Raw genomic sequence first — 23,283 nt, 5'->3', positions numbered from 1 at the left:
AGCACAGCTGCCATGTGTGCCCACATAGGTGATGCTCACCTGGATCTGGTACTTGCAAACTGGGAGAAGTGGATCAGCGATGTGAAATCCGGTGTCATCCTGAGCTGAGCTATGCTGTGGGCGTTCTGCTGTCCAGCCACAGCCTTGGGCACAGCCAGGCCTGGCCATGGACCTTGCTGACTCTGACTCACAGGCTGGCTTCCCAGCTTGATCCTTCTGGGTGCACAATGGCACAACACCCTGTCCCTCCAAGTGCCAGACTCCGGCCGATACACAAAGGCCCAGCACAGCCCTGTCACTGCAGTGCTTGTACAGCCAGGCCCTGGAGGTGCTCACCATGCCGGGGCCAAAGGTGGGCAGCCAGAGGGAAGTCCCTTGAACTCTTTCAAACAATCAAGTTTTGTGGCAAAATGAAGTTGAATTACCTGAGAAATTCAGCCCTATGCAGACTGAAAAAGTGGTAATGACCTCCTTTCTCCTTCTTCTTCCTTTCTCCCCATCACTTGGTCAGATTTCAGAGGAGACCAAATTAAAGGTGGTGATGCTTCTGGGTGTGAAAGACTGAAAGTGGGGAGGTGAGGCAACACATTGAAAATGATCTGAAAGACTGGCTAGTTCTAAGCTGTTCTCTTCAGGTCCTATCACTGAAGCCTTAAATCTGCAGCAGAGGACCTCTCTTTCAGCAATTCAGTTGAGATTCCCCAAGGTCGAGGCTTTGCTTTGATTCTCTTGACACACAAAACCACTGCCTGGCTCAGGAGCTATGCCAGGGCATGGAAAGAAGAATCCTGCTTCTCTGCACCTGCTGTGGGGTAACCCCAGTGGGCAGCTCAGCCCCACTGTCATGGTCTAATGCCAGTAGGCAGCTAAGCCCCACACAGCCGCTCGCTCACTCTCCCACAGTGGGATGGGGGAGAGAATTGGAAGGGTGAAAGTGAGAAAGCTTGTGGGTTGAGATAAAGGCAGCTTAATAGGTAAAGCAAAAGCTCTGTGTGCAGGCCAGGCAAAGTAAGGAATTCCTTCCCTACCTCAGATTGGCAGGCAGGGGTTGAGCCATTTCCAGGAAAGCAGGGCTCCATCACACGTAACGGTTACTTGGGAAGACAAATGCTGTAACCTCGAAAATACCTCCTCCCCCCACTTTCTCCTTCTTTCTCCAGTGTTTGTTGCTGAGCATGATTTCATACGGTATGGGATATCCCTTTGGTCTGTTGGGGTCAGCTGTCTTGGCTGTGTCCCTCCCCAACTTTTTGCCCACTCCCAGCCTACTCGCTGGTGGGGCAGAGTGAGAAACAGAAAAGGCTTTACACTGTGTAAGCACTGCTCAGCAATCGCTAAGACATCATTGTGTTATCAAGGCTGTTTTCATCACAAATCCAAAACATACTACCATACGAGCTCCTATGGTTAAATTAACTCTACCCCAACCAAAACCAGTACAGGACCAAAAGGTGAGGTGTTCCCAATGGTGTCTTCAGGGAGCTGGTCAAAGGCCTTGTCTCTGAGTCTGTGACAGTGGCTTAGATGCCTGGCTCCTGTTTAGAGTCTTCTCGTGAATACCAGCATTTATGGAGCGAGCTGGTCTGACTCAGAGCTGGCCTTGCTTTGAGCTGCACAATGGACTAGAGATCTCTTGAGCTGCTTTCCCCTCTGCATTTTCCCAGGAGCCTATGACAGAGATACCCTCACCTTCAGCTGAATCCCTTCTTCTAGGGTATACTGCAAGACACAGGCTGCTGGAAGGGTGGGTGGGAAAGGGACTGCTGGGGTTCTCCAGCCGCACCTCCTGCCCAAAGGGTAACTACTGCCCACTACCACCCACCACGGAGACCAACCCCGCGGTCAGGTCGGTGGCACTTTTTAGAGCTGAGACCTGAAAACCTCCCAGGACGGGGAGCACACTTAAATCATCTCTACTCCATCTATTTCTCACAATGTTCATCAGGATGGGGAGGTGCAATAGGGGAGTTGTTTTTATTTTAGCCAAAGACGGCCAAGGGACAGATCCCAGTTAGTGAGAAGGCAAAAAGGAAAGCCAAATTTTGATGTGGAGTACACTGACACAAGACCGTTACCTGCATTTCCAGTCTCTGAAGACTGGTACTGTGGAGGAGGGATCCTGGAAGCTCTGAGCTCCCTTCATCTACCCTGCGTTTCAGCATGTAAAACGAAGTGAACCTAGTAGAAAAGTGGGGTTGATTCTCTTCAGAGCCTAAAGCACCACATGGGTCAGGAGACTGGCCAGGACACGTAAAGAGGAATCACGCTTCTCTGGACAAAAGCTTAGGTGTTTCCAGGAATCTCAGCTGGCATGGCATACCAGTTCCTGGGTTCAAGGAGCTGGGCGACTGCCTTGTCTCCATTTCTGTAATGCTGGCCTCCCACCAAAGGGTGGGGTATCACCAACCCAGGGTCAAGCTGGCCGTGACTCTGTGGATCTGAAACCTGAAATCCTCCAAAGACGGAGATCACAGAGAGTCTCTTGTTTTCCTGCTGCAGTGCAGCACCACCCTCCCAGTCTGCTTTTCCTAAGGCCCAGTTTGAAGCTCCCAGGAGGCACTTTGTGGCTGTGGCCTCTGCCAGACCCTCTGCCACTGCAGACGAGTTTGGCTCCGCCACCTCTCCAGGGAGGTGTCGCCTGCTTTAGCCTGCCCTGTGCCTCCCCTTCAGCAGACTAAGGAGGCCCAACTGCCTCCGCCTCTCCACACAGCTCATGTGCTTTAGGCCCCTAAGCCCATCATGACAGACTTCCTCTGGACCTTCTCCAGTTTCTGCAGCCTCCTTTCAAAATGGGAAACCCACTGGCTCACATGGCATCCATCACAGCTCCCACGCCCTTCTCCCCAGGGCATTCCTCAGCCAGTCGGGTCCCAGCCGGTCCTGATGCACGAGGTTATTCTGCCCCCAGTGCAGACCTTGCCCCCTTCGCCTTGTAAAACTGCAGGAGGTTTCTGTTGGCCCAGTCCACAAGTGTGTCAACGTCCCTCTGGACTGAAACTCCAACATGTCAGCATTGAAGGTTTGTGGGCCAGTGCCTGAAACAAGATAACAATGTGGGGAATTGCAGGTAGAAAGAAAGAAAACTATGGGTTTAATGGAATTGCTACCCAAGGTGGAGAATACCACAGAAATGACCTCAGAAATACCATAAGAAGGTCCAAAACAAGAAATACATGGCCAATGGGGAAAGGTTTGATAGGGTACACCGTTTTTTCTAGAGGGTAGAGAATTATAAAAGAGAAGCACTTGTAATTTCAAAGAAGGAAAAGAGAAGCAAAGGATGCATTTGGCCTTCTTTGCTGATGGCTCCTGTTTTGCCTAATGAAATCCAAGGACCACCAGAGAGCTGCTACCCAGCCACACAGCCCCTGGCCTCTCTCATTGCATGGGACAAGTGCACCTCAAGGCAGGACTTCAAATTTGTCTTTATTGGACATCATGGTGTTACTTTTTGCCCATCCCTCTGGCCTGTCTCTGTCATTTGGGATGGCAGGCCTGCCCTCAAGTGTAGTGTCTCCTCTCCTCAGTATGGTGTCATCTACAAATGCTATGAAAAAGCACTCTCTCCTCTCCTCCAGGTCATTTAAAACACGTTAAACAGGCAGGAGGCAGCACAGACCCCTGCAGGACCCTACTAGCTAGATGCCTCCGGGCAGAACATCACGCATTGATCACGTCCCTCTGAGCCCGATCATCCATCTGGTTATTTACCCATCTACTTATTCACCCATTCAGACCATCATATCCTAACTTGGGCACAAGAATATTGGCGCGGGGGGGGGCTGATGTTGAAAACTTCACTGACTTCCAGGTTAAAAGACAGCCACTGGTCTCCCTGTGTCCAGCAATCCTGTCCTTTCATCACAGAAAGCAAAGAGGATGGTGAGAGACAAGCTACCCTCGGTAAATCCAGTCATCTTGTCGTTCAGACACCCGGAAATGGGATCTGAGTGAACACGATCTGGGGCACAACCTTTGGCTACTCTGCACATCCTTTGGGCATTTTTGAAAGGTGCATGCAACGCCTGCATTTTCCCCCTTGTCAGGGAGTTCCCACAGATTCCATGACCTTTCAAAGATGATGGAGAGGGTCTTCACTGTGACATTGGCCTGCTCACTGAGCTCCCTGGGATGCCGACCCTCCTGTCCCATAGACTGGTAAGGATTGTGTTTGCTCAAGTGATCCCTGACCTGATGCCCATCCACCGCTGGCTGATCTCCCAAGAGCTGCCCTGAGTTACAGCAGCCTGGGAGACCTTGCAGGTGGAGACTGTAGCAAAGAGGACACAGAGAATTTCAGGTCTATCTACACTTGCTCTTACTAAAGTCAGCAGTGGCCACACAGTATCTTTGTCTCTTCTTCAACTGTTCCTGCAGTAGGGAACACTCATTATGTTGCCCTTCAGCTGCCTTTCAAGTTTAGACTGAGTTTCGGTCTGGTCTCTTGCTGAGCTTGGAGGGTGCTGTCCTCAAAGACCAGATGTACTGAGCTCTGCAACCATGTCACAGCTCTGTCTCCTCAGTAACAGCTCCAGTGCTTCCTGTCTGTGCCCCTGGCTGAGGGCATTGCTGCACATCTGGGATGAAGCACATATGCTGTGGAACCAGGCAAGCTCGTACTTGCCATCAGGAAACCTGATACCAAGCACCCAAGGCCCCGTGTGTGCAAAGGCTTTGCTTCAGAGCAGAGGTATGGCAGGGACAAAAAAGAGCTGCATGTCTTTCTAGCCCTAGGACTACAAAGCCAGAATGAAAAGCCTATTTCATTCAACCGAGGATATCCCCCCAGCTTGGAGAAAGGAAATCTTTCCTTGTCACCTTCCTGAGTGTCCTGTCTAATGATGGGACAAAAAAAGAGGATTCTCATGCCCAAGTCTTTTCCTGATAAGTGAAGGAAGTGTCTCTCCCCAGCTGAGGGAGGGAACATGAGTGCTGCCTTCAGCCTGTTTCCCAGCAGGTTCCCCTGCAGCCCCAGGGACACCTGGAGGGAGCCCAGAGGGGGCAGAGAAAGTGCTGCCTTGGGCTGGTCCTCTGCTGCTGAGCTGGGCTGGGCTCCTGGCATGGAGGGAGCTCCTGGCAAGCGGGCAGCGCTGCAGAGAGACAGCTCTGCCCAGGAGCAGCTCCTCTGCAAAGGGCAGCAGGGCTGAGGGCACTGCCTGCAGGTGCAGAGGGGAGAGGAGCAAGGCAGAGAGAGCGTAAAGGCAGTCTGGAGCAGGAGGATGCTGAGAGTTCACTGGTGGGGAGCGATCTTCACAGCCCTCTACGTGGTAAGTCTCTGGGTGCAGGACAATGTAGCTGGTGTTCCTGGAGGGATATCTAAAAGCTGGTACATGCCACAGCATATATGATCTTTCAGGAGGACTCTCACAGTTTCCCTAGAATAGAGGAGGAGGACATGCTGCAGAGCAGGGCTTCCCTGCTGCACCGTCAGTAGGACAGGGCATGACCGCTGCCTTCTCCTGGGGGCTGCTCCAGGGTTTTGAAGGCACCTGTGCAGGCAGGGGTGCCCAGGGCTGTCCTTCCGAGAAGGGTCCCTGTGCCCCTGGGTGCTGTGTGCTGGGCAAGGACTCTGCCGCCTGCCAGGGTCAGCACTCAGCCTGCCCGGGGAGCTCCCCATGTCACTGCAGGGAGAGGCTGTGGGTGGAAGGAGCCACCCCCGTCAGGGCAGGGTCCTTCTGCTGTCCCAAGGGTGCTGCATGGGTCAGGGCTGCTCTCAGACTTCTACATCATGTGGAGGACATTCGCAGAGGATCATTTTAAAGATGGATATCAAGGTAGGGGATAACTTGAAAGGGAAGAAGTCTGTGCTTTGAGTTTTCTTCTCTTGGTTGTCTGAGTGGGCAGTGGAAGATGGGAATTTATTTCTCTGCTCTGGAGTAGGCAATGAGACCCCAGTCTCATTGAGACCCCAGTTCTCTCTCAAAGAGGAGAAAACCTCAAGTCTCTGACTGTGTCTCCCTCTCCTGCCTCCCTTGGCAGGGGTACTATGGCATGGTCTCCTCTCCTCCCTGCCACCCTTGTTCTTACTGTTACACTCACTGGTGTGGGAGGGGTGAGGGCTCAACTGCAGCTCAGACACCAACACTGTGTGTACTGTCACGCACATCTGCCCATGGAGGAAAAGCATCCAACTCGCACCCTGTTAACCTTTGGGGCTCTGGGTACTGCAGGGTGTGGGGCTGGCACACATCTCCCCCTCCTTTCAGGACATAACAAATTTAGGACAGCTGCCTCTTTCCTTGGGAGGTCCTGCTGGGCTGCAGGCTGCCCTCCAGTAGGGCAAAGCTCTCCCATGGCATCTCTATGTTATGCAGGAGCCCCATGGAGAAGACAACTCAGTGCTAAGGCCATTGAAATGCTGCTGGGCGGCTGTATGTGGGCAGCTGTAATGAGCCCTCTGTGTCCCTGGTTGGGAGGGGAGAGCTGAGATCCTCCACAGGTACAATGGGGTGAGGGGTTTGGAGATCTGTACTCAGAAACTGGATTCCTCTGCTCCCAGCAGTGTCCTGTTTCTTTTCGGGGGAACACTCGAGTGCAATGGTCCTCGACCTGAAAGAGCTGCCAGCACAGGGCAGCTGAGATCAGGGCTGATGGACAGACTGGCTGTCCTCACTCTGCACTAAGGGACAGTCCCTTTGCCTCTCAGGACCCACAAGATTTCACTTGCAGTGCAGCAGAAGTGCCAGGGATTTCTGCATTAAAAACACTCCTCATCAATGGTGGGGCAACTAGAACAGAACACACAAAGCAAAATCCCCACAGGTCTGCTCTGCAGTCAGGTGAATTGGGAGCGACAATGCTGAAAAGCTCTTTGATATCATGAGTGGACTTAATCTGAGATCATCCCATGTTTCTATTTAGCCATTGCTGTAGGGCAGGACTGACTCCTCCAGAGGCCACAGCAGAACCTCCTGCTCCCTGGGGCACCCTCAGCCAGCACCAGCCAAAGCTCGTGAAACGGACCTACCAAAGGTCTTCCTGAATGGAGAGAGACAATATGGGAAATGGCTCTATGAGAAATGGCTTTGATTTTGCTCAGAGAAGTCTCCCCTAATTGTCACTGTGTTTTTTTCCTTCAACAGTCGCCCATGCCCAGAGGCAGCAGATGTCCAACAGCAGCTCCACCACCCAGTTCCTCCTCCTGGCATTTGCAGACACACGGGAGCTGCAGATCTTGCACTTCTGGCTCTTCCTGGGCATCTACCTGGCTGCCCTCCTGGGCAACGGCCTCATCATCACTGCTGTAGCCTGCGACCACCGCCTCCACAACCCCCTGTACTTCTTCCTCCTCAACCTCTCTGTTCTTGACCTGGGCTCCATCTCCACCACTGTCCCCAAATCCATGGCCAATTCCCTGTGGGACACCAGGGCCATTCTGTACTCTGGATGTGCTGCACAGGTCTTTCTGTTTGTCTTCTTGATGTCAGCAGAATTGTATCTACTCGCCATCATGGCCTACGACCGCTACGTTGCCATCTGCAAACCCCTGCACTACGGGACCCTGCTGGGCAGCAGAGCTTGTGTCCACATGGCAGCAGCTGCCTGGGGCAGTGGGTTTCTCAATGCTGTGCTGCACACAGCCAATACATTTTCCATACCCCTCTGCCAAGGCAATGCCCTGGACCAGTTCTTCTGTGAAATTCCTAAGATCCTCAAGCTCTCCTGTGCACGTTCCTACCTCAAGGAATTTGTTGTACTTGTCATTACTTTCCCATTAGCATTTGGGTGTTTTGTTTTCATTGTGCTGTCCTATGTGTGGATCTTCAGGGCCGTGCTGAGGATCCCCTCTGAGCAGGGACGGCACAAAGCCTTTTCCACGTGCATCCCTCACCTGGCTGTGGTCTCCCTGTTTGTCAGTACTGGCATGGTTGCCTACCTGAAGGCCCCCTCCATCTCCTCCCCATCCCTGGATCTGGTGGTGGCTTTTCTGTACTCAGTGGTGCCTCCAGCATTGAACCCCCTCATCTACAGCATGAGGAACCAGCTGCTCAAGGAGGCCGTTAGGAAAGTGATTTCAGGAATGTTTTTCAATAATGATAAATTTTCCATCACTCTTCACTAATGATTCCCAGGGTACCCCATTGCAGGCCTGTCTTTTTTTTGTTGTTTTAGCATTTTTGTTATCATTATCTGTATAGTTATTAGTGTTTACTATGTTTATACATAAATGTTTGGATTCATCTTGCTCCTACTGAGGAATGAATCTGTTCTCTCTCACCTGGATCTGCTATAAAAGTGTGTCTTACTGGGACAGAGCTGACACTCCGATAGCATCTCTGTAATAAAATGGGATGTCCCTAGTGCACTGACTGAAGGTTGGGATCTTCTACCAAAGCTAATGTCAACAATAAGCCCAGGGAATTTCACCCCAAAAGGGCCTTTTTCTCCTTGGAACTGGGAGAAAAAAGCTCTTTGTCACATTGATAGCTGTTAGAGACCAAGAGTTGGAATTTGGATTCACCCCTTGGTGTGTGATGACAGTGGAGATGGTGAGTGGTCACTGAGGTACATAGCCAGGGCTGTCCCACATGTGACAGGGAAGAAGATATCCTTCAGGAGGGGAATCTGGAGGTGCCTGGAGAGCCTGGGGCTTCTCCAGGGAGAGTGTGTGCTTGGGGTGGGCAATGACTGGAGCCCCACAAAGTGAGGGATTGCACAAGGTGGAGTCACCTAAATGCAAAATCCAGGTGTCTGCAAAGAAACAAAGATGGACACACCCGACCACAGACAGAGCAGTTCCAACAGGGAACAGCACCTTTACAGTCACCACACCACCAGCAGCACTCACACAATCATGAGCAACACAGACATCCCTAGCCCGTTCCCCCTCTCGGGCCAATCTGCTGTGAAGCTCACAAGTGGTCTGTGCATCCCCTGCAGCACTTACCCATGGGCACACACACCTGTGGTCCCTCCAGAGTGGGCCTGGGCTTTGGGTCTGCTCAGAAGTCTGCTCTTCCACTGCTTAGGGAAGGGGCCTGGGCTGAGCCTTCACGTGTGGGTGCCCAGTGCCAATGGGAATTGTGAAGGATCAACAGGGATCTACCTGGGACTGTCCCTCCATGGCATTTGGGTACCACTGCTTAGCAGAGCAGCACCACCAGCTTGGGGCCATGCCCGAGATGACATCCCTGGAGAAGACCAGACCTATTTCTGCATGCACCAGTTTGGGCAGGCTGTTCTGTCACTGGTGCAGCAGGAGGGAGCCCCTGGGTCAGGACTCTTGTGCTCGGGAGAGGACGGGCACAGGGGGGCTGCTAGAAGTGGGCAATAAAGATCTCTCTGAGACAAGACCAGCAGACACAGGGAGACGCTGGCCTCCATCTCCTCATGCCAGGGCTGGCCCCAGCCCTGGGGGTGATGGGGAGGCTGACCCCCCACTCTGTCCCCAGAAGCTGCTGTGCCCTTCTGAGGGGCTGTGGCTGTGGGGTGGGTGCCCAGAGCTCTGCAGCACTCTGCGGTGGGCAATTCCATGGGGCCAGGCTGAGCTGCTGTGCTGGGCTGGGCTAGCGAGGGGCAGTGGAGGTGGGGAGAGCTGAGGAGGGGCTGGTCTGGGCTGGAAAGTTCCTGGGAGAGAAAAACACCAGTGTACAGCTTGTACTGCATGAACATGCAGAGGGAACACTCACACCCGGGGGGTTGGTGGTGCAGAACAAGGGCTCGTGAAAGGGATCAAAGACATGCGTGTGCAGGAGAGAGGATGCTGGTCTGTACTCTCGGTGGCATGGAGAGACTGGGAAGGTGGCCCAGGACCTTCATCACCCTCAGCCTCTCTCACCAGCCATGTCCAGCACTGGCTGCTCAGCCCAGGTGTACGGGCGAGTCTTGCTGCAAAGCCAACTCCACCCTGCTGCTGGACTCAGTGCCAGTATCAGGGGAACAGCCAGCGCTGCCCGGCCTCTCTCCTGGCCCAGACCCCAGCAGACCCGGAGAAGGGCTGTCTGTAAAATCTCATGCAGGACATAGCTGTGGCTGGGAAAGGGTCGGGTGCTGGGGGAGGCTGCAAAAGTGACGTTTGGGGTTATGCTTTGTTGGGGTGATGGAGGGGACATTGAACTGAGGGCTCTCCTTGGGATCATAATGGCGGGAACTTTCCCCATGCCTGACTGTACCTTTCCCCGTACTGTGCCTGCAGAGAGGGGCTGTGGGACCATATGTGGGGCAATGGTGCTGGGCCAGCACAAGGAGAGGGTTATGACAGGGGCCATGAAGCAGCTGCCAGGAGGTGACAGCAAGGACAGGCTACAAAACAGTAATTTCTATATGTGGCCTTTGTTGTGGAGGCATGTTTGAAGAAAAAGCAAAGCTCACGTGGAGTTGGTGGTTGCAAGGAAAGTCAAAAGCAAAAAGAAGAATTTGATTTCTGTGTTAGAAAGCAAGGCTGAACAAGGGAAATGCAGGGCTGCTGCTGACTGAGGAGGGTGATTTAATACCAGCAGACACAGGTGGGGCTGAGGCACTCAATGCCTTCTGTGCCTGAGTCTTTACTGCAATGGTCTCCCAGGCCTCTGTGCTCAGGGAAAGGGGTCAAGAAGCAGAAGAGCACATGTTGGCAGGAACCTCAGGAATGCAGCAAGGGCAAATGGCAGTTTCTGCCCCTGCAGGGGACTCACTGTGGTGATGGCACAGGCTGGGGGCTGCCTGGCTGGGAGCAGCCCTGTGGGAAAGGTCTTGGTGGGCAGGGAGCTGGACAGGAGGCAGCCGTGTGCCCTGGCAGCAAGGGAGGCCAGCAGGGTCCTGGGCTGTATGACCAGAAGCACGGCCAGGATGTCGAGGGAAGGGATAATCCAGGTTACTGCGTCCAGATTTCAGATCCCACTCCAGGAAAGATGTGAGCAAGCTGGAGAAGGTTTAGCAAAGGTCCCCCAAGATGGTCAGGGGCTGGAGCACTTTGCCTGTGAGGAGAGGCTGAGGGAGCTGGGCTTGTCCAGCCTGGAGAAAGGAAGATCTTGGGCAAAACATGTAGCAGCATGGCACTCTTCCCAGGAAGACTGAGTCGGGCTCATGTCTGTGATACAAGACAAAGGGACAAGAGGCAATGGGCTGACACAAGAGAGGATCAGGCTACACAGAGGCAGAAACCTTTCCAAAATGAGGCTAGTCAAACACTGGAAGCTGTTTCCCAGGTTGTGTGCACTGGCTCAATCCCAGAAAGTGACCACAAAACATTTGGGTAAAGCCCTGAGCAATCTGGTATGACCCTGCTTGGAGCAGGAGGTTGGTCGAGATACCTCCCAAGGTCCCTTCCAGACTGAATGATGCTGTAGGAAACGAAGAGACTCTCTGTGATCTCTGTTTTTGGAGGATTTCAGGTTTCAGATCCACAAAGTCACAGCCAGCTTGACCCTGGGGTTGGTGATACCCCACCCTTTGGTGGGAGGGCACCATTACAGAAATTACCAGATCCAGGTGAGCATCACCTATGTGGGCACACATGGCAGCTGTGCTAAGAAGCTGGCCCCAGGAACCTGCAGAAACCTCTGGGACTCTTTGCACCCTGCAGTTTCCCCTTCCCATGAGGTCAGGGCAATTAAAGTCCCCAAGGGTGGTGTGGGGTCATTGAACTGGCCTTCCTCAAATTGCTTCAATAAGACTTTGTCCTCTTCCTCACATGACTCCAGGTACTTATTTCCCACCAGCATGTCTCCCTACCTGGTCTCTCCTGTGACCCTCCCCCACAAGAGCTCACCCAATCTGCTGCCCATCCCATAGAGGACCTCCATTCACCCAGGCAGCTCCCTCACACTGAGGGCCTCCCCCTCCTGATCTTCCCCACCTGTCTTTTCTGAAGAGCCTCTATCCATCCATTGCAGCACCTCAAGGTTCCTGACCTGTCCCACCACACCTCAGCAGGTATTATATCAATGTCACAGCTCTGTGACAGCACACGGGGCTCCAGCCGCTCCTGTCTGTGCTCCAGGCTGAGGCCATTGGTGCACATTTGGGCTGCAGCACCTCAGCTTGGTGCCACCAGGGCCAGCCTCAGCCTTATGACAGATCTGGTGCCCGAGACCCTGTGTAAGCAAAGCCTTTCCTTGAGAGCAGAGGCATGCTGGAGTGGATGGCAGATGGCAATGTAAGGACGAAATGATGTGCCCATGAAGAGCGCACACCCTGTGCTCCCCAGTGCCAGAGAGAACCATGTTTGGACTGTGCAGTCCTGGCAGGAGAGGACTTTGCTGTCTGCAGTGTCTCTGCAGCCTGGAGGGCCTGTGGTAGAGGTGAAGCTGACCTCCAGGAAGGACAAGTTGCTGCTGAAAACGTCCTTTGCTATGGACATCCTGTTGTCCGGGCACACTGTGAAAATCATTCACCTGTTCCTGGGTTGCATCATCAAGGGGGTGAACACAGGACGGGGGTAAGAAGAATCAGCAGCATTTGGAAGCGTTGGCACACGAGCGGAGAGCCTGCTGTGACGTGCCTTGTATTGACGCACTGCCTGCGGCTGCTGGACAGACATGGGACAGACCTTGTCTCACTGCAGTGGTGGCATTCAGTCTCTTGCTCACACGCACCAAATGTACCTGAGATGCCCTGGGGTGTCTGTTATGGACCAGCCCTGAATGGGGATAGCTGTGCTGTAGGTCCTGCACTGCCCAGCCAGCTGCACCCTCCACTTGTGCTGGGCAGCGTTGGCACCTGAGGGAGCCCTACAGGCCTGCATTTGGCCATTAGGCTGAGCAGCTGCCCTGCAACAGGGTAGGCAATGTAGGGATGTCCATGGTAAACCTTTGGTTCCGCTTAGTGGAGATGCAGGAAATACAACTGATGGAGAAGAGACAGGCAGACTGAGCTCCCTCTGTGGCACATGACTTCATTTTGTTGCGTGAATACCTCTATCGGCTGCCCTAAACATCCTCAGCAGGTACAGGTTTGGTTGTCCTAAGTGTGATCATCTTCTATCATTTCAGTTGGCCAAAGGGATTCCCCACCAGCCTCCAAGACAATGCTCCCAGATGCTGCCCTGTCCCTCAGAATTGCTCCATTAGAGCTTGCAGTCTCCTACACATGTCCTGAACCACCTCTGGCACCTCAAATGCCACCAGGTGTTTGCATTGGACAAGCTCACTCCTGGCCTCTGTCTCCACTATTGACAATGCAGCTTAGAGAAGGAGCTCACAGGGATTTTGTGCAGCTGAGCTGAGGCAAGAGGAATCCCACCTCCTGTGGGTCTGTGGGGTGTACTGGAGAAGCCCAATCCCCCTCCGGCCTCCAGGAATACTGATGAGAGCTGAGATGCCTACCTGGACTTGGCTCAATCCCTGCCCTGCACAGGTGGAAAGGATGCCCTGCCTGTCACTGCCTATGTGCCCTGCCTGACAATGGGACAGGAACAGGGGTTTCCAGAGGGGAACATTGACACCTCCTGCAGATCCGCACTCCCTGGCAGAGCAATTCCCGCTGCAGGACTCAGCCCGTCTAGTGTTTAGAGAGGGACAGTCAGTGATGACTTCAGTCTGCTTCCAGCTGTGCTCCCCAGGAGTGACCCTGCTGCCTTTCAGGAGCTGTCAGCCCTGGAGACCCCGGGACACCTCGAGGGAGCCGGGAGTGGAGGGGAGGGGGGAGCAGAGAAAGTGCTGCCTTGGGCTGGTCCTCTGCTGCTGAGCTGGGCTGGGCTCCTGGCATGGAGGGAGCTCCTGGCAAGCGGGCAGCGCTGCAGAGAGACAGCTCTGCCCAGGAGCAGCTCCTCTGCAAAGGGCAGCAGGGCTGAGGGCACTGCCTGCAGGCAGCGAGGGGAGAGCAGTGAGGCAGAGAGAGGTTAAAGGCAGCCTGGGCTTGGAGGACGCTGAGAGCTCACTGGGGGAGAAATCTGCACAGCCCCTGACAGTGTAAGTCTGTGGCTACAGGGCAATGCAGCAGCAGTTGCTGGAGGGATCTCCTAAAGCTGGCACATCCCATAGCCCATGGCATCTGTAAGTACAATTCTCACAGTTTCTCTAGTGCAGAGGATAAGGACGTCTTCTGGAGCAGGGCTTCCTTGCTGCACCGTCAGAGGGACAGGGCATGATGTGTCTCTGGGTGCAGTGCAATGCAGAGGCTTCCTGGAGCAGCCTCCTAAAGCAGGCATAGCCCATGTCTAAGAAGATCTGCCAGGAAGGCTCTTGAGGCTCCTTCGGTGTTGAGGAGGACGTGCTTCAGAGCAGGGCTTCCGTGCCGCACCGTCAGAGGGACAGGGCATGACCACTGCCTTCTCCCAGGAACAACCGCAGGGGTGTGAAGCCGGGTGTGCAGGCAGGGGTGCCCAGGGCTGTCCTTCCGAGCAGGGTCCCTGTGCCCCTGGGTGCTGTGTGCCACGGCAGGGGGTCTGCTGCCTGCCAGGGTCAGCACTCAGCCTGCCCGGGGAGCTCCCCATGGCTCTGCCGGGAGAGGCTGTGGGTGGAAGGAGCCACCCCCGTCAGGGCAGGGTCCTTCTGCTGTCCCAAGGGTGCTGCATGGGTCAGGGCTGCTCACAGCTCCACATCACCCCCAGGACATTTCCCAGGGGACTTTTCAAGAAGCATGTCAAGGCAGGGGCTACCTTGTGTAAAGGTGTTTCCAGTTTCCTGCTGTGCTGGTGGTGGTGGTGAGGAATGGTGATGGTTCTTTCAGTTTTGGACAAATGACTGAGACTCCTACAGCGTTACAGTGAGTTATCAATAGGTTCCCAGGGAACCTGATAAAGTCCCTTCACCCGTTCCCTTGCCTACAGAAAGCACCAATGTGACCTTTATGGTCTCTTCAGGATTCATCTGATGTGCTCCTTAGGTCTTGCCAACACACAGATGGCCCTGACCAGTGCCCTGCTGCCAGGAGGAGTCTGCAACGCAGAGCTGAAGCACCCAGTGCGTGGGATGGGCTCTGTGAGCACTGGCAGGGAGGAGACATGGGGACAGAGAAACGGCTCCTGGCAGGGACAGCTCCAGGCAGCAGAGACAAGGGCAGGGATGGAGAGGAAAGTGCTGACACAAAGGCTGAGGGGGATCTGGGCACCTCCCTGCCAGCCCTTCAGTGAGCATGCCTTTTCCCCAGTCAAGGCCCCCTGGGCTCTTCTCCCACCCAGCAGAGCCTCTGCCCTCAAGGTCAGGGCTTCCAGGGCAGGAGTTGCCTCCTCTGCAGCAGAGGAGACTCTCCCGAGTGCCTGTCTGTCCGTCCTGGCCCTGCTTCCCTTGGCACAAGCACTGGGGCATTTCTCTGGGTTTCCCCACCCCTCCCTGGTGCTGCTGCTCTTGTTTTCAGGCTCTCTGGGAAAGGGGGTTTCAGCTGCAGCTCAGCAGCTGATCCTGCAGGTCCTGCCATGCTCATGTTTCCGTGGGTGCAAGGCAGCTCTGTGGGGCACTGGGCAAAGCAGTCCATGGCATGGGGATAAGGCTGACTGTCCGTTAAGGACACCCCATTTTTAGGGCATCCAGAAGAGCACAGCTCTTCCCTGGGGAGGGGAGGGTGGAGATCATCTGCCCTTTCAGGCTGGATTCACCTGATCCCAGCAGAATCCAATTTCCTTTCAGGGGAACATCTGAGTGTGATCACCATCCAGACCAAAGAGGTGTGAGCCAAGGACAGCTGGGAGCAAGACTGATGGACAGACCAGCTCTCCTCCATCTGCACTAAGGGTCTGTCCTTCTGCCTCTCAGGACTCTCAGTGTAGCACTTGTGGTGTAGCAGAAATGCCAAGGATTTCTGCCTTCAGAAAACACTCCCCAGATGTGAGAGGGGCAACAGGAGCAAAATAAACAAAACAAAAGCCCTGCACCTTGCTTCTGCAGTTGGGTGAATTGGGAAGGAGAATGCTGAAAAGCTCTTTGAAACCATGAGTAACTTGACCCTGAGATCACTCCTGGTTCCTGTTTAGCTGTGGCTGCACAGCAGGACTGATTCCTCCACAGAAGAGTCCCCTGCTCCCCACTACACCCCAACCCAGCACAGACAAGAGCTCAAGCCAGGGAGCTGCACAAAGGCCTTCCTGGAAGGACCGATTCAACGTGGGCTCTGTCTTTCTCTGAGAAATGGAATAGCTTTTACTCAGAGAAGTCTCTGCTCACTTGTCACTGACTTTTCCTCCTTGACCAGGCCCTTTGCACAAAGTAAGCAAATGTCCAACAGCAGCTCCATCACCCAGTTCCTCCTCCTGACGTTCATGGACACACGGAGGGAGCTGCAGCTCTTGCACTTCTGGCTCTTCCTGGGCATCTACCTGGCTGTCCTCCTGGGCAATGGCCTCATCATCACTGCTGTAGCCTGTGACCACCGCCTCCACACCCCCATGTACTTCTTCCTCCTCAACCTCTCTGTTCTTGACCTGGGCTCCATCTCCACCTCTGTCCCCAAATCCATGGCCAATTCCTTGTGGGACACCAGAGCCATCGCCTACTTGGGGTGTGCTAGTCAGGTATTTTTCTTTCTCCTTTTCTTGTCAGCAGAGTGTTGTCTTCTCACCATCATGGCCTATGACCGCTATGTAGCCATCTGCAAACCTCTGCACTATGGGTCCCTCCTGGGCAGCAGAGCTTGTCTCAAAATGGCAGCAGCTGCCTGGGGCAGTGGGTTTCTCAATGCTGTGCTGCACACAGCCAATATATTTGCACTACCACTGTGCCATGGTAATGCCCTGGACCAGTTCTACTGTGAAATCCCCCAGATCCTCAAGCTCTCCTGCTCACACACCTACCTCAGGGAAGTTGGCCTTGTTGTGGTTAGTGCTTTTCTTGTTTTTGGATGTTTTGTTTTCATCGTGCTGTCCTATGTGCAGATCTTCAGGGCTGTACTGAGGATCCCCTCTGAGCAGGGACGGCACAAAGCCTTTTCCACGTGCCTCCATCACCTGGCTGTGGTCTCCATGTTTCTCAGCACTTCCATATTTGCCTATTTGCGGCCCCCCTCCATCTCCTCCCCATCTCTGGATCTGGTGGTGGCTGTTCTGTACTCGTTGGTTCCTCCAGCAGTGAACCCCCTCATCTACAGCATGAGGAACAAGGACCTCAAGGATGCTCTGTGGAATCTATTTGGATACATCCTACTGCAGCATCAGTAAGGTGCCCATCATCTTCATAGCACTCCCAGGGTATCTCAGGAAATGCCAAAACTTTGTGCTTTCGTTTGGTTTGTTTTTTTCTTTCTTACTTTCCTTCTTCTTTTGTTTATAGCTTTGATGATATAATTTCACTTTATGGAATACTATTATGGCCCTCCTGCTTTTTTTTTTTTTTAATTTTGTCCCAAAACCTCTTATACATAGGAGCCAGGCTCCATTTGATAAACACAATAAAGAAAACAGCAGAAAATTATTTTCCTCAGCTCCCACCTTTTGTATCTTCTGTGGTCATGGACAACAGCAGGACTGGGTCTTTTCCGTGCTGATGTCTCCTCACTTCCCCCCTGTCCTGCTGTGCCCTTGCATTTGTGTAAGCCCTAAGGTCTCATGTAACTTGTGACAGTCCTGTTGCCTCCACAGAGGCATGCCTTGGCTGCAGGAGGAGCAGGCCATGTGAGCCACTGTGTCAGAGCTGGCTTCCCTGCCAGCACCACCTTCACCAAAGGGGCTCCTCAGGACAGGGCCAGAGGACCGGGTGCCTCTTCCAAAGCTGGTGTCACGAATACAGCCAAGGAGCTGCTCCCAAAACAGGCCTCTTGCTGTGCTCGTTGCCTCTTGCTGGGGCAACCAGAGAAATAGCACAAGGACCATTCCATGGGACCCCCTTCAACTGGCCAATCTGCATGAAAAATATGGGCAGAAGCCTGGCGAGAGCAAGACTGAATATCTGTGGTGTGCCTCCTTAACCGGAGGAGAGCATATGATGTTAGAGCAAGGCAAAGCGGATGGCTTTGGGGGACCAGGAGTGTTCTTGAACGAGGGAGCAGCCCCTAACGCTGAGCCACACTCCATTACACGCTGAGTAGCTTATTGGGCAGGGGCACAGAGCCTTGGCATAGAGGGGAGCCACTGCTATGCCAATACGATCATGAAGCGAGCTTTCTACTGCCGTTACAAAAGCAGCCTGCCTGCAGGCTGTGAACGACAGGGGTGCACATGGTAATTACCCTCTCTCTGCCCGTGTAGACCCCCCAGCCATGAGACCCCTGCTAAGGGGAGCCCCTGCTGCCTGACAATCGTACCTCATTGCAAAGAGGGATGAAATAAGACAAAACATACAACATCACGCTCAGGAGGGTCAGGGCAGCCATGCCCAGCTTCGACCCATCCCATCCTGGGCAGACTTAGTGCATAGCACTGTAAATCATCGTCGAGAAATGGGGAGGGATGAACCGACACCAGCAGGACAATCCCAAGCTGATGCAGACAGCAGAGCACGTAAGTACTTACTCCGGCAAGTAAGACAGGCTCCCCAGAACCCCAGATACTTGCCCCGATCTCATGAACCCCCTGATGGAAGCTCATCAATGGGATAACACAGACGGCTCTCTTATCTATGTCCCAATGGGCTGCCAAAGATTACTAGTCAGATTTCCAATTGACACGGGAGATAAAATGTTAATAATTTCAAGTTTGGATTCCCAAACAACTAACATTAACCCTGGCCAAGAAAGGGTTAAATAACAGGATTTACAGGCCAAAGTGAAATGTTCCCCATAGCTAAAGTAAACTGGTGATTGCCAGGGGAGAAAAGGATATCAAGGCACCAGTTAGCAGTAGTTTCAGGGAAGGAAAATGGTTTGGGCTTTGAGGTATGACAAGGACGAGTTTGGAAAGGACTGGACAGTGGCGTTTGGTCTTGTGGCTGCCGGGAGTGTCCTTGGTTAGCGGAGTGAAAATGAGCAGCTCCCCATGGGTGTCAGTGAACTGGCATAGTTCACTGCTGTGAGCTGCCCCCACGCTGCCTGACTCAACAATAACCCATGTCCCTCACTCTCCTCTCTCTGCCGCTGCTGGGATGGGTATTGTGGAGGTCACAGCTGACCTAGAAAAAAGACACATTACCTCCCGAACACACTCCCCATATAATTCCCCAGTGTGACCAGTTAAAAAGCAGATGGGAGATGGTGCCTAACTATAGACTACAGAAACTCAAATGCAAACACCGCTCCTCCTACAGCTGCCGTCCCGCACGCGGCTACATTAACTGCCACCTTCCAAGCTGCCACTCACCCCCAGATGGTGGTAGGAGATGTAAAAGATATGTTCTTTATGGTGCCGCTGCAGGCGGAGGAGAACAGAAAACTTGCTTCTACCTGGGATGGGATACAATTTACTTTTAATTGTACAGTGCAAATAAACCGGTAGCACAATTAACTTGATCTCCTTCTACGACAAGGTGATGCACTTAGTGGATGAGGGAAAGGCTGTGGATGTTGTCTGCCTAGCCTTTAGTAAAGCCTTTGACAATGTTTCCCACAGCATTCTCCTGCAGAAACTGGCTGCTCATGGCTTGGACGAGCATGAGCTTCTCTGGGAAAACAACCTGGCGGGATGGCCAGGCCCAAAGAGTTGTGGTGACTGGAGTTAAATCCAGTTGGCGGCCGGTCACAAGTGGTGTTCCCCAGGGCTCAGTACTGGGGCCAGTTCTCTTTAATATCTTTATCAGTGATCTGGATGAGGGCATTGAGTGCACCCTCAGTAAGGTTGCAGACAACACCAAGTTGTGCGGGAGCGTTGATCTGCCTGAGGGCAGGAAGGCTCTGCAGAGGGATCTGGACAGGCTGGGTCGATGGGCTGAGGTCAACTGTATGAGGTTCAACAAGGCTCAGTGCTGTGTCCTGCTCTCCCTATGGGACATGACTGCAGTCGTTCATATGAATACTTCTATAAACTGCCATGAACATACTGAGTGGGAAAAGGTTCTTTTGGCCTTTATTTGGGCAGCAGCTGTCATTTCACTTGGCCAAAGGAATTTCCTACCAGGCTCATGTATGATCCCCAAGATGTTGCCCTGGCTTTATGAACTTCTGCATTAGAGCTTGCAGTTGCCTGCATGTATCTTGGGCCACCACTGGCAACTCATCTGTCACCAGGTATTTGCATCTAAACACCTCACTGCTGCCCTCCATCTGCATTAATTAGCAAGGGAGCTGAGAGAAGGAGCTCCCATGCAGGTGCCTATGTTGTGCACTCCTGGACAGAGGCCAGAGGAATCCTACCTCCTGTGGGTTTGTGGCAGGCATGGGAGGGAGCTGAGTATCCTTCAAATACAAGGAATGGAAACGCAGGATGAGATGCTCCATGGACTCAGCTGAATCCCTTCCCTCAGCAGGGGTAAGGGAGATCCCTGCCTGCCACTGTCTGAGAGCCCTGTCTAACAAGGAGACCAAAAAAGGTGATATTTAGATGGAACTTTGTCTCTGAGAGGAGAAATGACACTTGTGGAAAGAAGTGTCTCTCCCCAGCTGAGGGAGGGAACATGAGTGCTGCCTTCAGCCTGTTTCCCAGCAGGTTCCCTGCAGCCCTAGGGACACCTGGAGGGAGCCCAGAGGGGGCAGAGAAAGTGCTGCCTTGGGCTGGTCCTCTGCTGCTGAGCTGGGCTGGGCTCCTGGCATGGAGGGAGCTCCTGGCAAGCGGGCAGCGCTGCAGAGAGACAGCTCTGCCCAGGAGCAGCTCCTCTGCAAAGGGCAGCAGGGCTGAGGGCACTGCCTGCAGGTGCTGAGGGGAGGCAAGAGAAATAAGAGAGATGTTACAGGCTGCGTGGGATGAGATGGTGCTGAGAGCTCGCTGGAGGAGAAATCTTCACAGCCCTCTACGTGGTAAGTCTCTGGCAGCAGGGCAATGCACAGGAGTGTCTTGGAGGGCTCTCCTAGCCATGGCATATCATGCTGCAGATAGGGACTGGCAGGATGGCTCTCAGGGTTTCCTCACTGTGGAGTCAGAACATGCTCCAAAACAGGGCTCCCCTGCCACACTGTCAGAGGACAGGACATGGCGGCTGCCTTCTCCTGGGGCTGGCTGCAGGGGTGTGCAGGCAGGGGTGCCCAGGGCTGTCCTTTAGAGCAGGGTCCTGGTGCCGCAGGGGGCTGAGTGATGGGGCAAGGACTCTGCTGCCTGCCAGGGTCACCACCCAGCCTGCCCGGGGAGCTCCCCAGGGTGCTGTGGGGAGAAGCTGTGGGTGGAAGGAGGTACCCCACGCAGGACAAAGCAGGGCACGGAAGTGAAGGGAAGAGAAGGGCAAGGCAGGGTCCTTCTGCTGTCAGGAGTGTACTTCATGGGTCAGGGATGCTCACAGCTCCAGATCACCCCCAGAGCATTTCCAAAAGGAATTTTCAAGAGGAAGGTCAAGGTGAGGGTTACTTGAAAGGGAAAGAGCCTGAGCTTTGAGCTTTCTACTCCTGGTTGGCTGGGTGATGAATGACAAATGCAAATTCATCTGTCAGGTTTGGGTGGGGATCTGAGACTCTTCAGCTGTTATGCTGACAGATGTAAAAGTCTCACAGAAGCATCATCAACTCCAGCTTCCCTCTGCTTCAGCTCACAGAGAGCTCCAGCATCACCTGTGCAATCTCCCCATGACTTTGAATCCCTTTGCAGAGAATCCTGCTGATGCTGCTTGTTTCCTTCCCCTCCTGTCTGTGCTTCCCTTGTTCTTCCCCTCAACTTGCTGGGGAGTGGGGTTTCAGCTGCAGCTCAGATGCTGACCCTGTGGGTCCTGTCATGCAGATCAGAATTCCCTTTTCTCCACTCTGCCCTGTTTCTTTTGGGGGATAATATGTGAGTGTGAACATGCTGGAGGTCGAAGAGGTGGAAGCACAAAAAAGCCAGGAAAAAGGCTGATGCACAGACCACCTCCCCTCACTGGGCACTAAGATGCAGGCAATCCTTTTGCCTCTCCCCAGGTACAGCTGTTCCCTCCCAGTGCAGTAAAAATGCTCCTTTTGCTCCCCAAGAACAATCCCCTGGTAATCTTACGATTATGAGTGGGTAACGTCTGACCTAAGCTGTGAGCAGGAATGCCTAATCCTCACCCCGCCCCACTGTAGGGCAGGAGTGTCTCCTCTGGAGCCCACAGCTGAGACCCTGCTCCTCCCTGTACACTCAACAAGCAAACAAAGGAGCTGTAGAAAAGGAGCTGAATGAATGTGCTCCCAAAGAATAAGACAATTTGAGCATTTCTATGAGAAACGCTGAGTTTTATTTCAAGATGTTTGTCCTAAGCTGTCAGTGACCTCTCTTACTTGGACAGGTCTCCATGCCCTGAGGTAGCAGATGTCCAACATCAGCTCCATCACCCAGTTCCTCCTCCTGGCGTTTGCAGACACACGGGAGCTGCAGCTCTTGCACTTCTGGCTCTTCCTGGGCATGTACCTGGCTGCCCTCCTGGGCAACGGCCTCATCATCACCGCTGTAGCCTGTGACCACCGCCTCCACACCCCCATGTACTTCTTCCTCCTCAACCTCTCTGTTCTTGACCTGGGCTCCATCTCCACCACTGTCCCCAAATCCATGGCCAATTCCCTGTGGGACACCAGGGCCATCTCCTACGCTGGATGTGCTGCACAGGTCTTTCTCTTTCCCTTCTTGATGTCAGCAGAGTTTTATCTGCTCACCATCATGGCCTATGACCGCTATGTTGCCATCTGCAAACCCCTGCACTACAGGACCCTGCTGGGCAGCAGAGCTTGTGCCCACATGGCAGCAGCTGCCTGGGGCAGTGGGTTTCTCTCTGCTGTGCTGCACACGGCCAATACACTGACAATCCCCCTCTGCCAAGGCAATGCCCTGGACCAGTTCTTCTGTGAAGTACCCCAGATCCTCACGCTCTCCTGCTCACACTCCTACCTCAGGGAAGCTGGCCTTCTCGTGGTTAGTGCCTGTTCAGTGTTGGGATGTTTTATTTTCATCATGCTGTCCTATGTGCAGATCTTCAGGGCCGTACTGAGGATCCCCTCTGAGCAGGGACGGCACAAAGCCTTTTCCACGTGCCTCCCTCACCTGGCCGTGGTCTCCCTGTTTATCAGCACTGCCATGTTTGCCTGCCTCAAGCCCCCGTCCATCTCCTCCCCATCCCTGGATCTGGTGGTGGCTGTTCTGTACTCGGTGGTGCCTCCAACAGTGAACCCCCTCATCTACAGCATGAGGAACCAGGAGCTCAAGGAGTCCATTAGGAAAGTGATTTCATCGATGTTTTTCAATATTGATAAACTTCCCATCACTCTCCACAAATGATATGTAGTGTATCCCAGTGCAAGCCTCTACTTTCTTTATGGTTTAATCCTTCCTTTTTTTTGTTAGCAGTACCTGTATTGATATTTATGGTTATTATGTCTCTACATAATCATTTGTATTCAGCTCCCTCTCCTGAGAAATGAACCCGTCTCTCTGTCCCTCTCACCTGAAACCTGGATAAATGTTTTTCTAACACTGTT

The 23,283-nt window shown here is 53.5% G+C and overlaps 3 protein-coding genes across 3 annotated transcripts; all 3 read left to right on the top strand.

Moving 5' to 3' along the window:
* Positions 1–7,105: 7,105 nt before the first annotated feature.
* LOC142403951 (olfactory receptor 14C36-like) lies at positions 7,106–8,062 on the top strand. The gene has a single exon (XM_075490253.1). It carries the CDS (start codon positions 7,106–7,108, stop codon positions 8,060–8,062), a length of 957 nt encoding a protein of 318 aa, XP_075346368.1.
* Positions 8,063–16,069: 8,007 nt separating this feature from the next.
* On the top strand, positions 16,070–17,008 carry LOC142403838 (olfactory receptor 14A16-like). Its single transcript, XM_075490139.1, has one exon. The coding sequence runs from the start codon at positions 16,070–16,072 to the stop codon at positions 17,006–17,008; it is 939 nt and encodes a 312-aa protein (XP_075346254.1).
* A 5,115-nt stretch (positions 17,009–22,123) lies between these two features.
* LOC142403945 (olfactory receptor 14J1-like) lies at positions 22,124–23,083 on the top strand. Its single transcript, XM_075490249.1, has one exon. It carries the CDS (start codon positions 22,124–22,126, stop codon positions 23,081–23,083), a length of 960 nt encoding a protein of 319 aa, XP_075346364.1.
* Positions 23,084–23,283: the final 200 nt, after the last annotated feature.

Source organism: Mycteria americana, unplaced genomic scaffold (genome assembly GCF_035582795.1).
Source record: "Mycteria americana isolate JAX WOST 10 ecotype Jacksonville Zoo and Gardens unplaced genomic scaffold, USCA_MyAme_1.0 Scaffold_46, whole genome shotgun sequence".
Lineage (NCBI taxonomy): Eukaryota > Metazoa > Chordata > Aves > Ciconiiformes > Ciconiidae > Mycteria > Mycteria americana.
Note: the sequence above shows the minus strand (reverse complement) of the source record. Positions and strands in the feature narration are given on the sequence as shown.

Excerpts from the sequence above, each read along its gene's own strand:
- LOC142403951 (XM_075490253.1), top strand. The coding sequence starts at position 7,106 with ATGTCCAACAGCAGCTCCACCACCCAGTTCCTCCTCCTGGCATTTGCA.
- LOC142403945 (XM_075490249.1), top strand. The coding sequence starts at position 22,124 with ATGTCCAACATCAGCTCCATCACCCAGTTCCTCCTCCTGGCGTTTGCA.
- LOC142403838 (XM_075490139.1), top strand. The coding sequence starts at position 16,070 with ATGTCCAACAGCAGCTCCATCACCCAGTTCCTCCTCCTGACGTTCATG.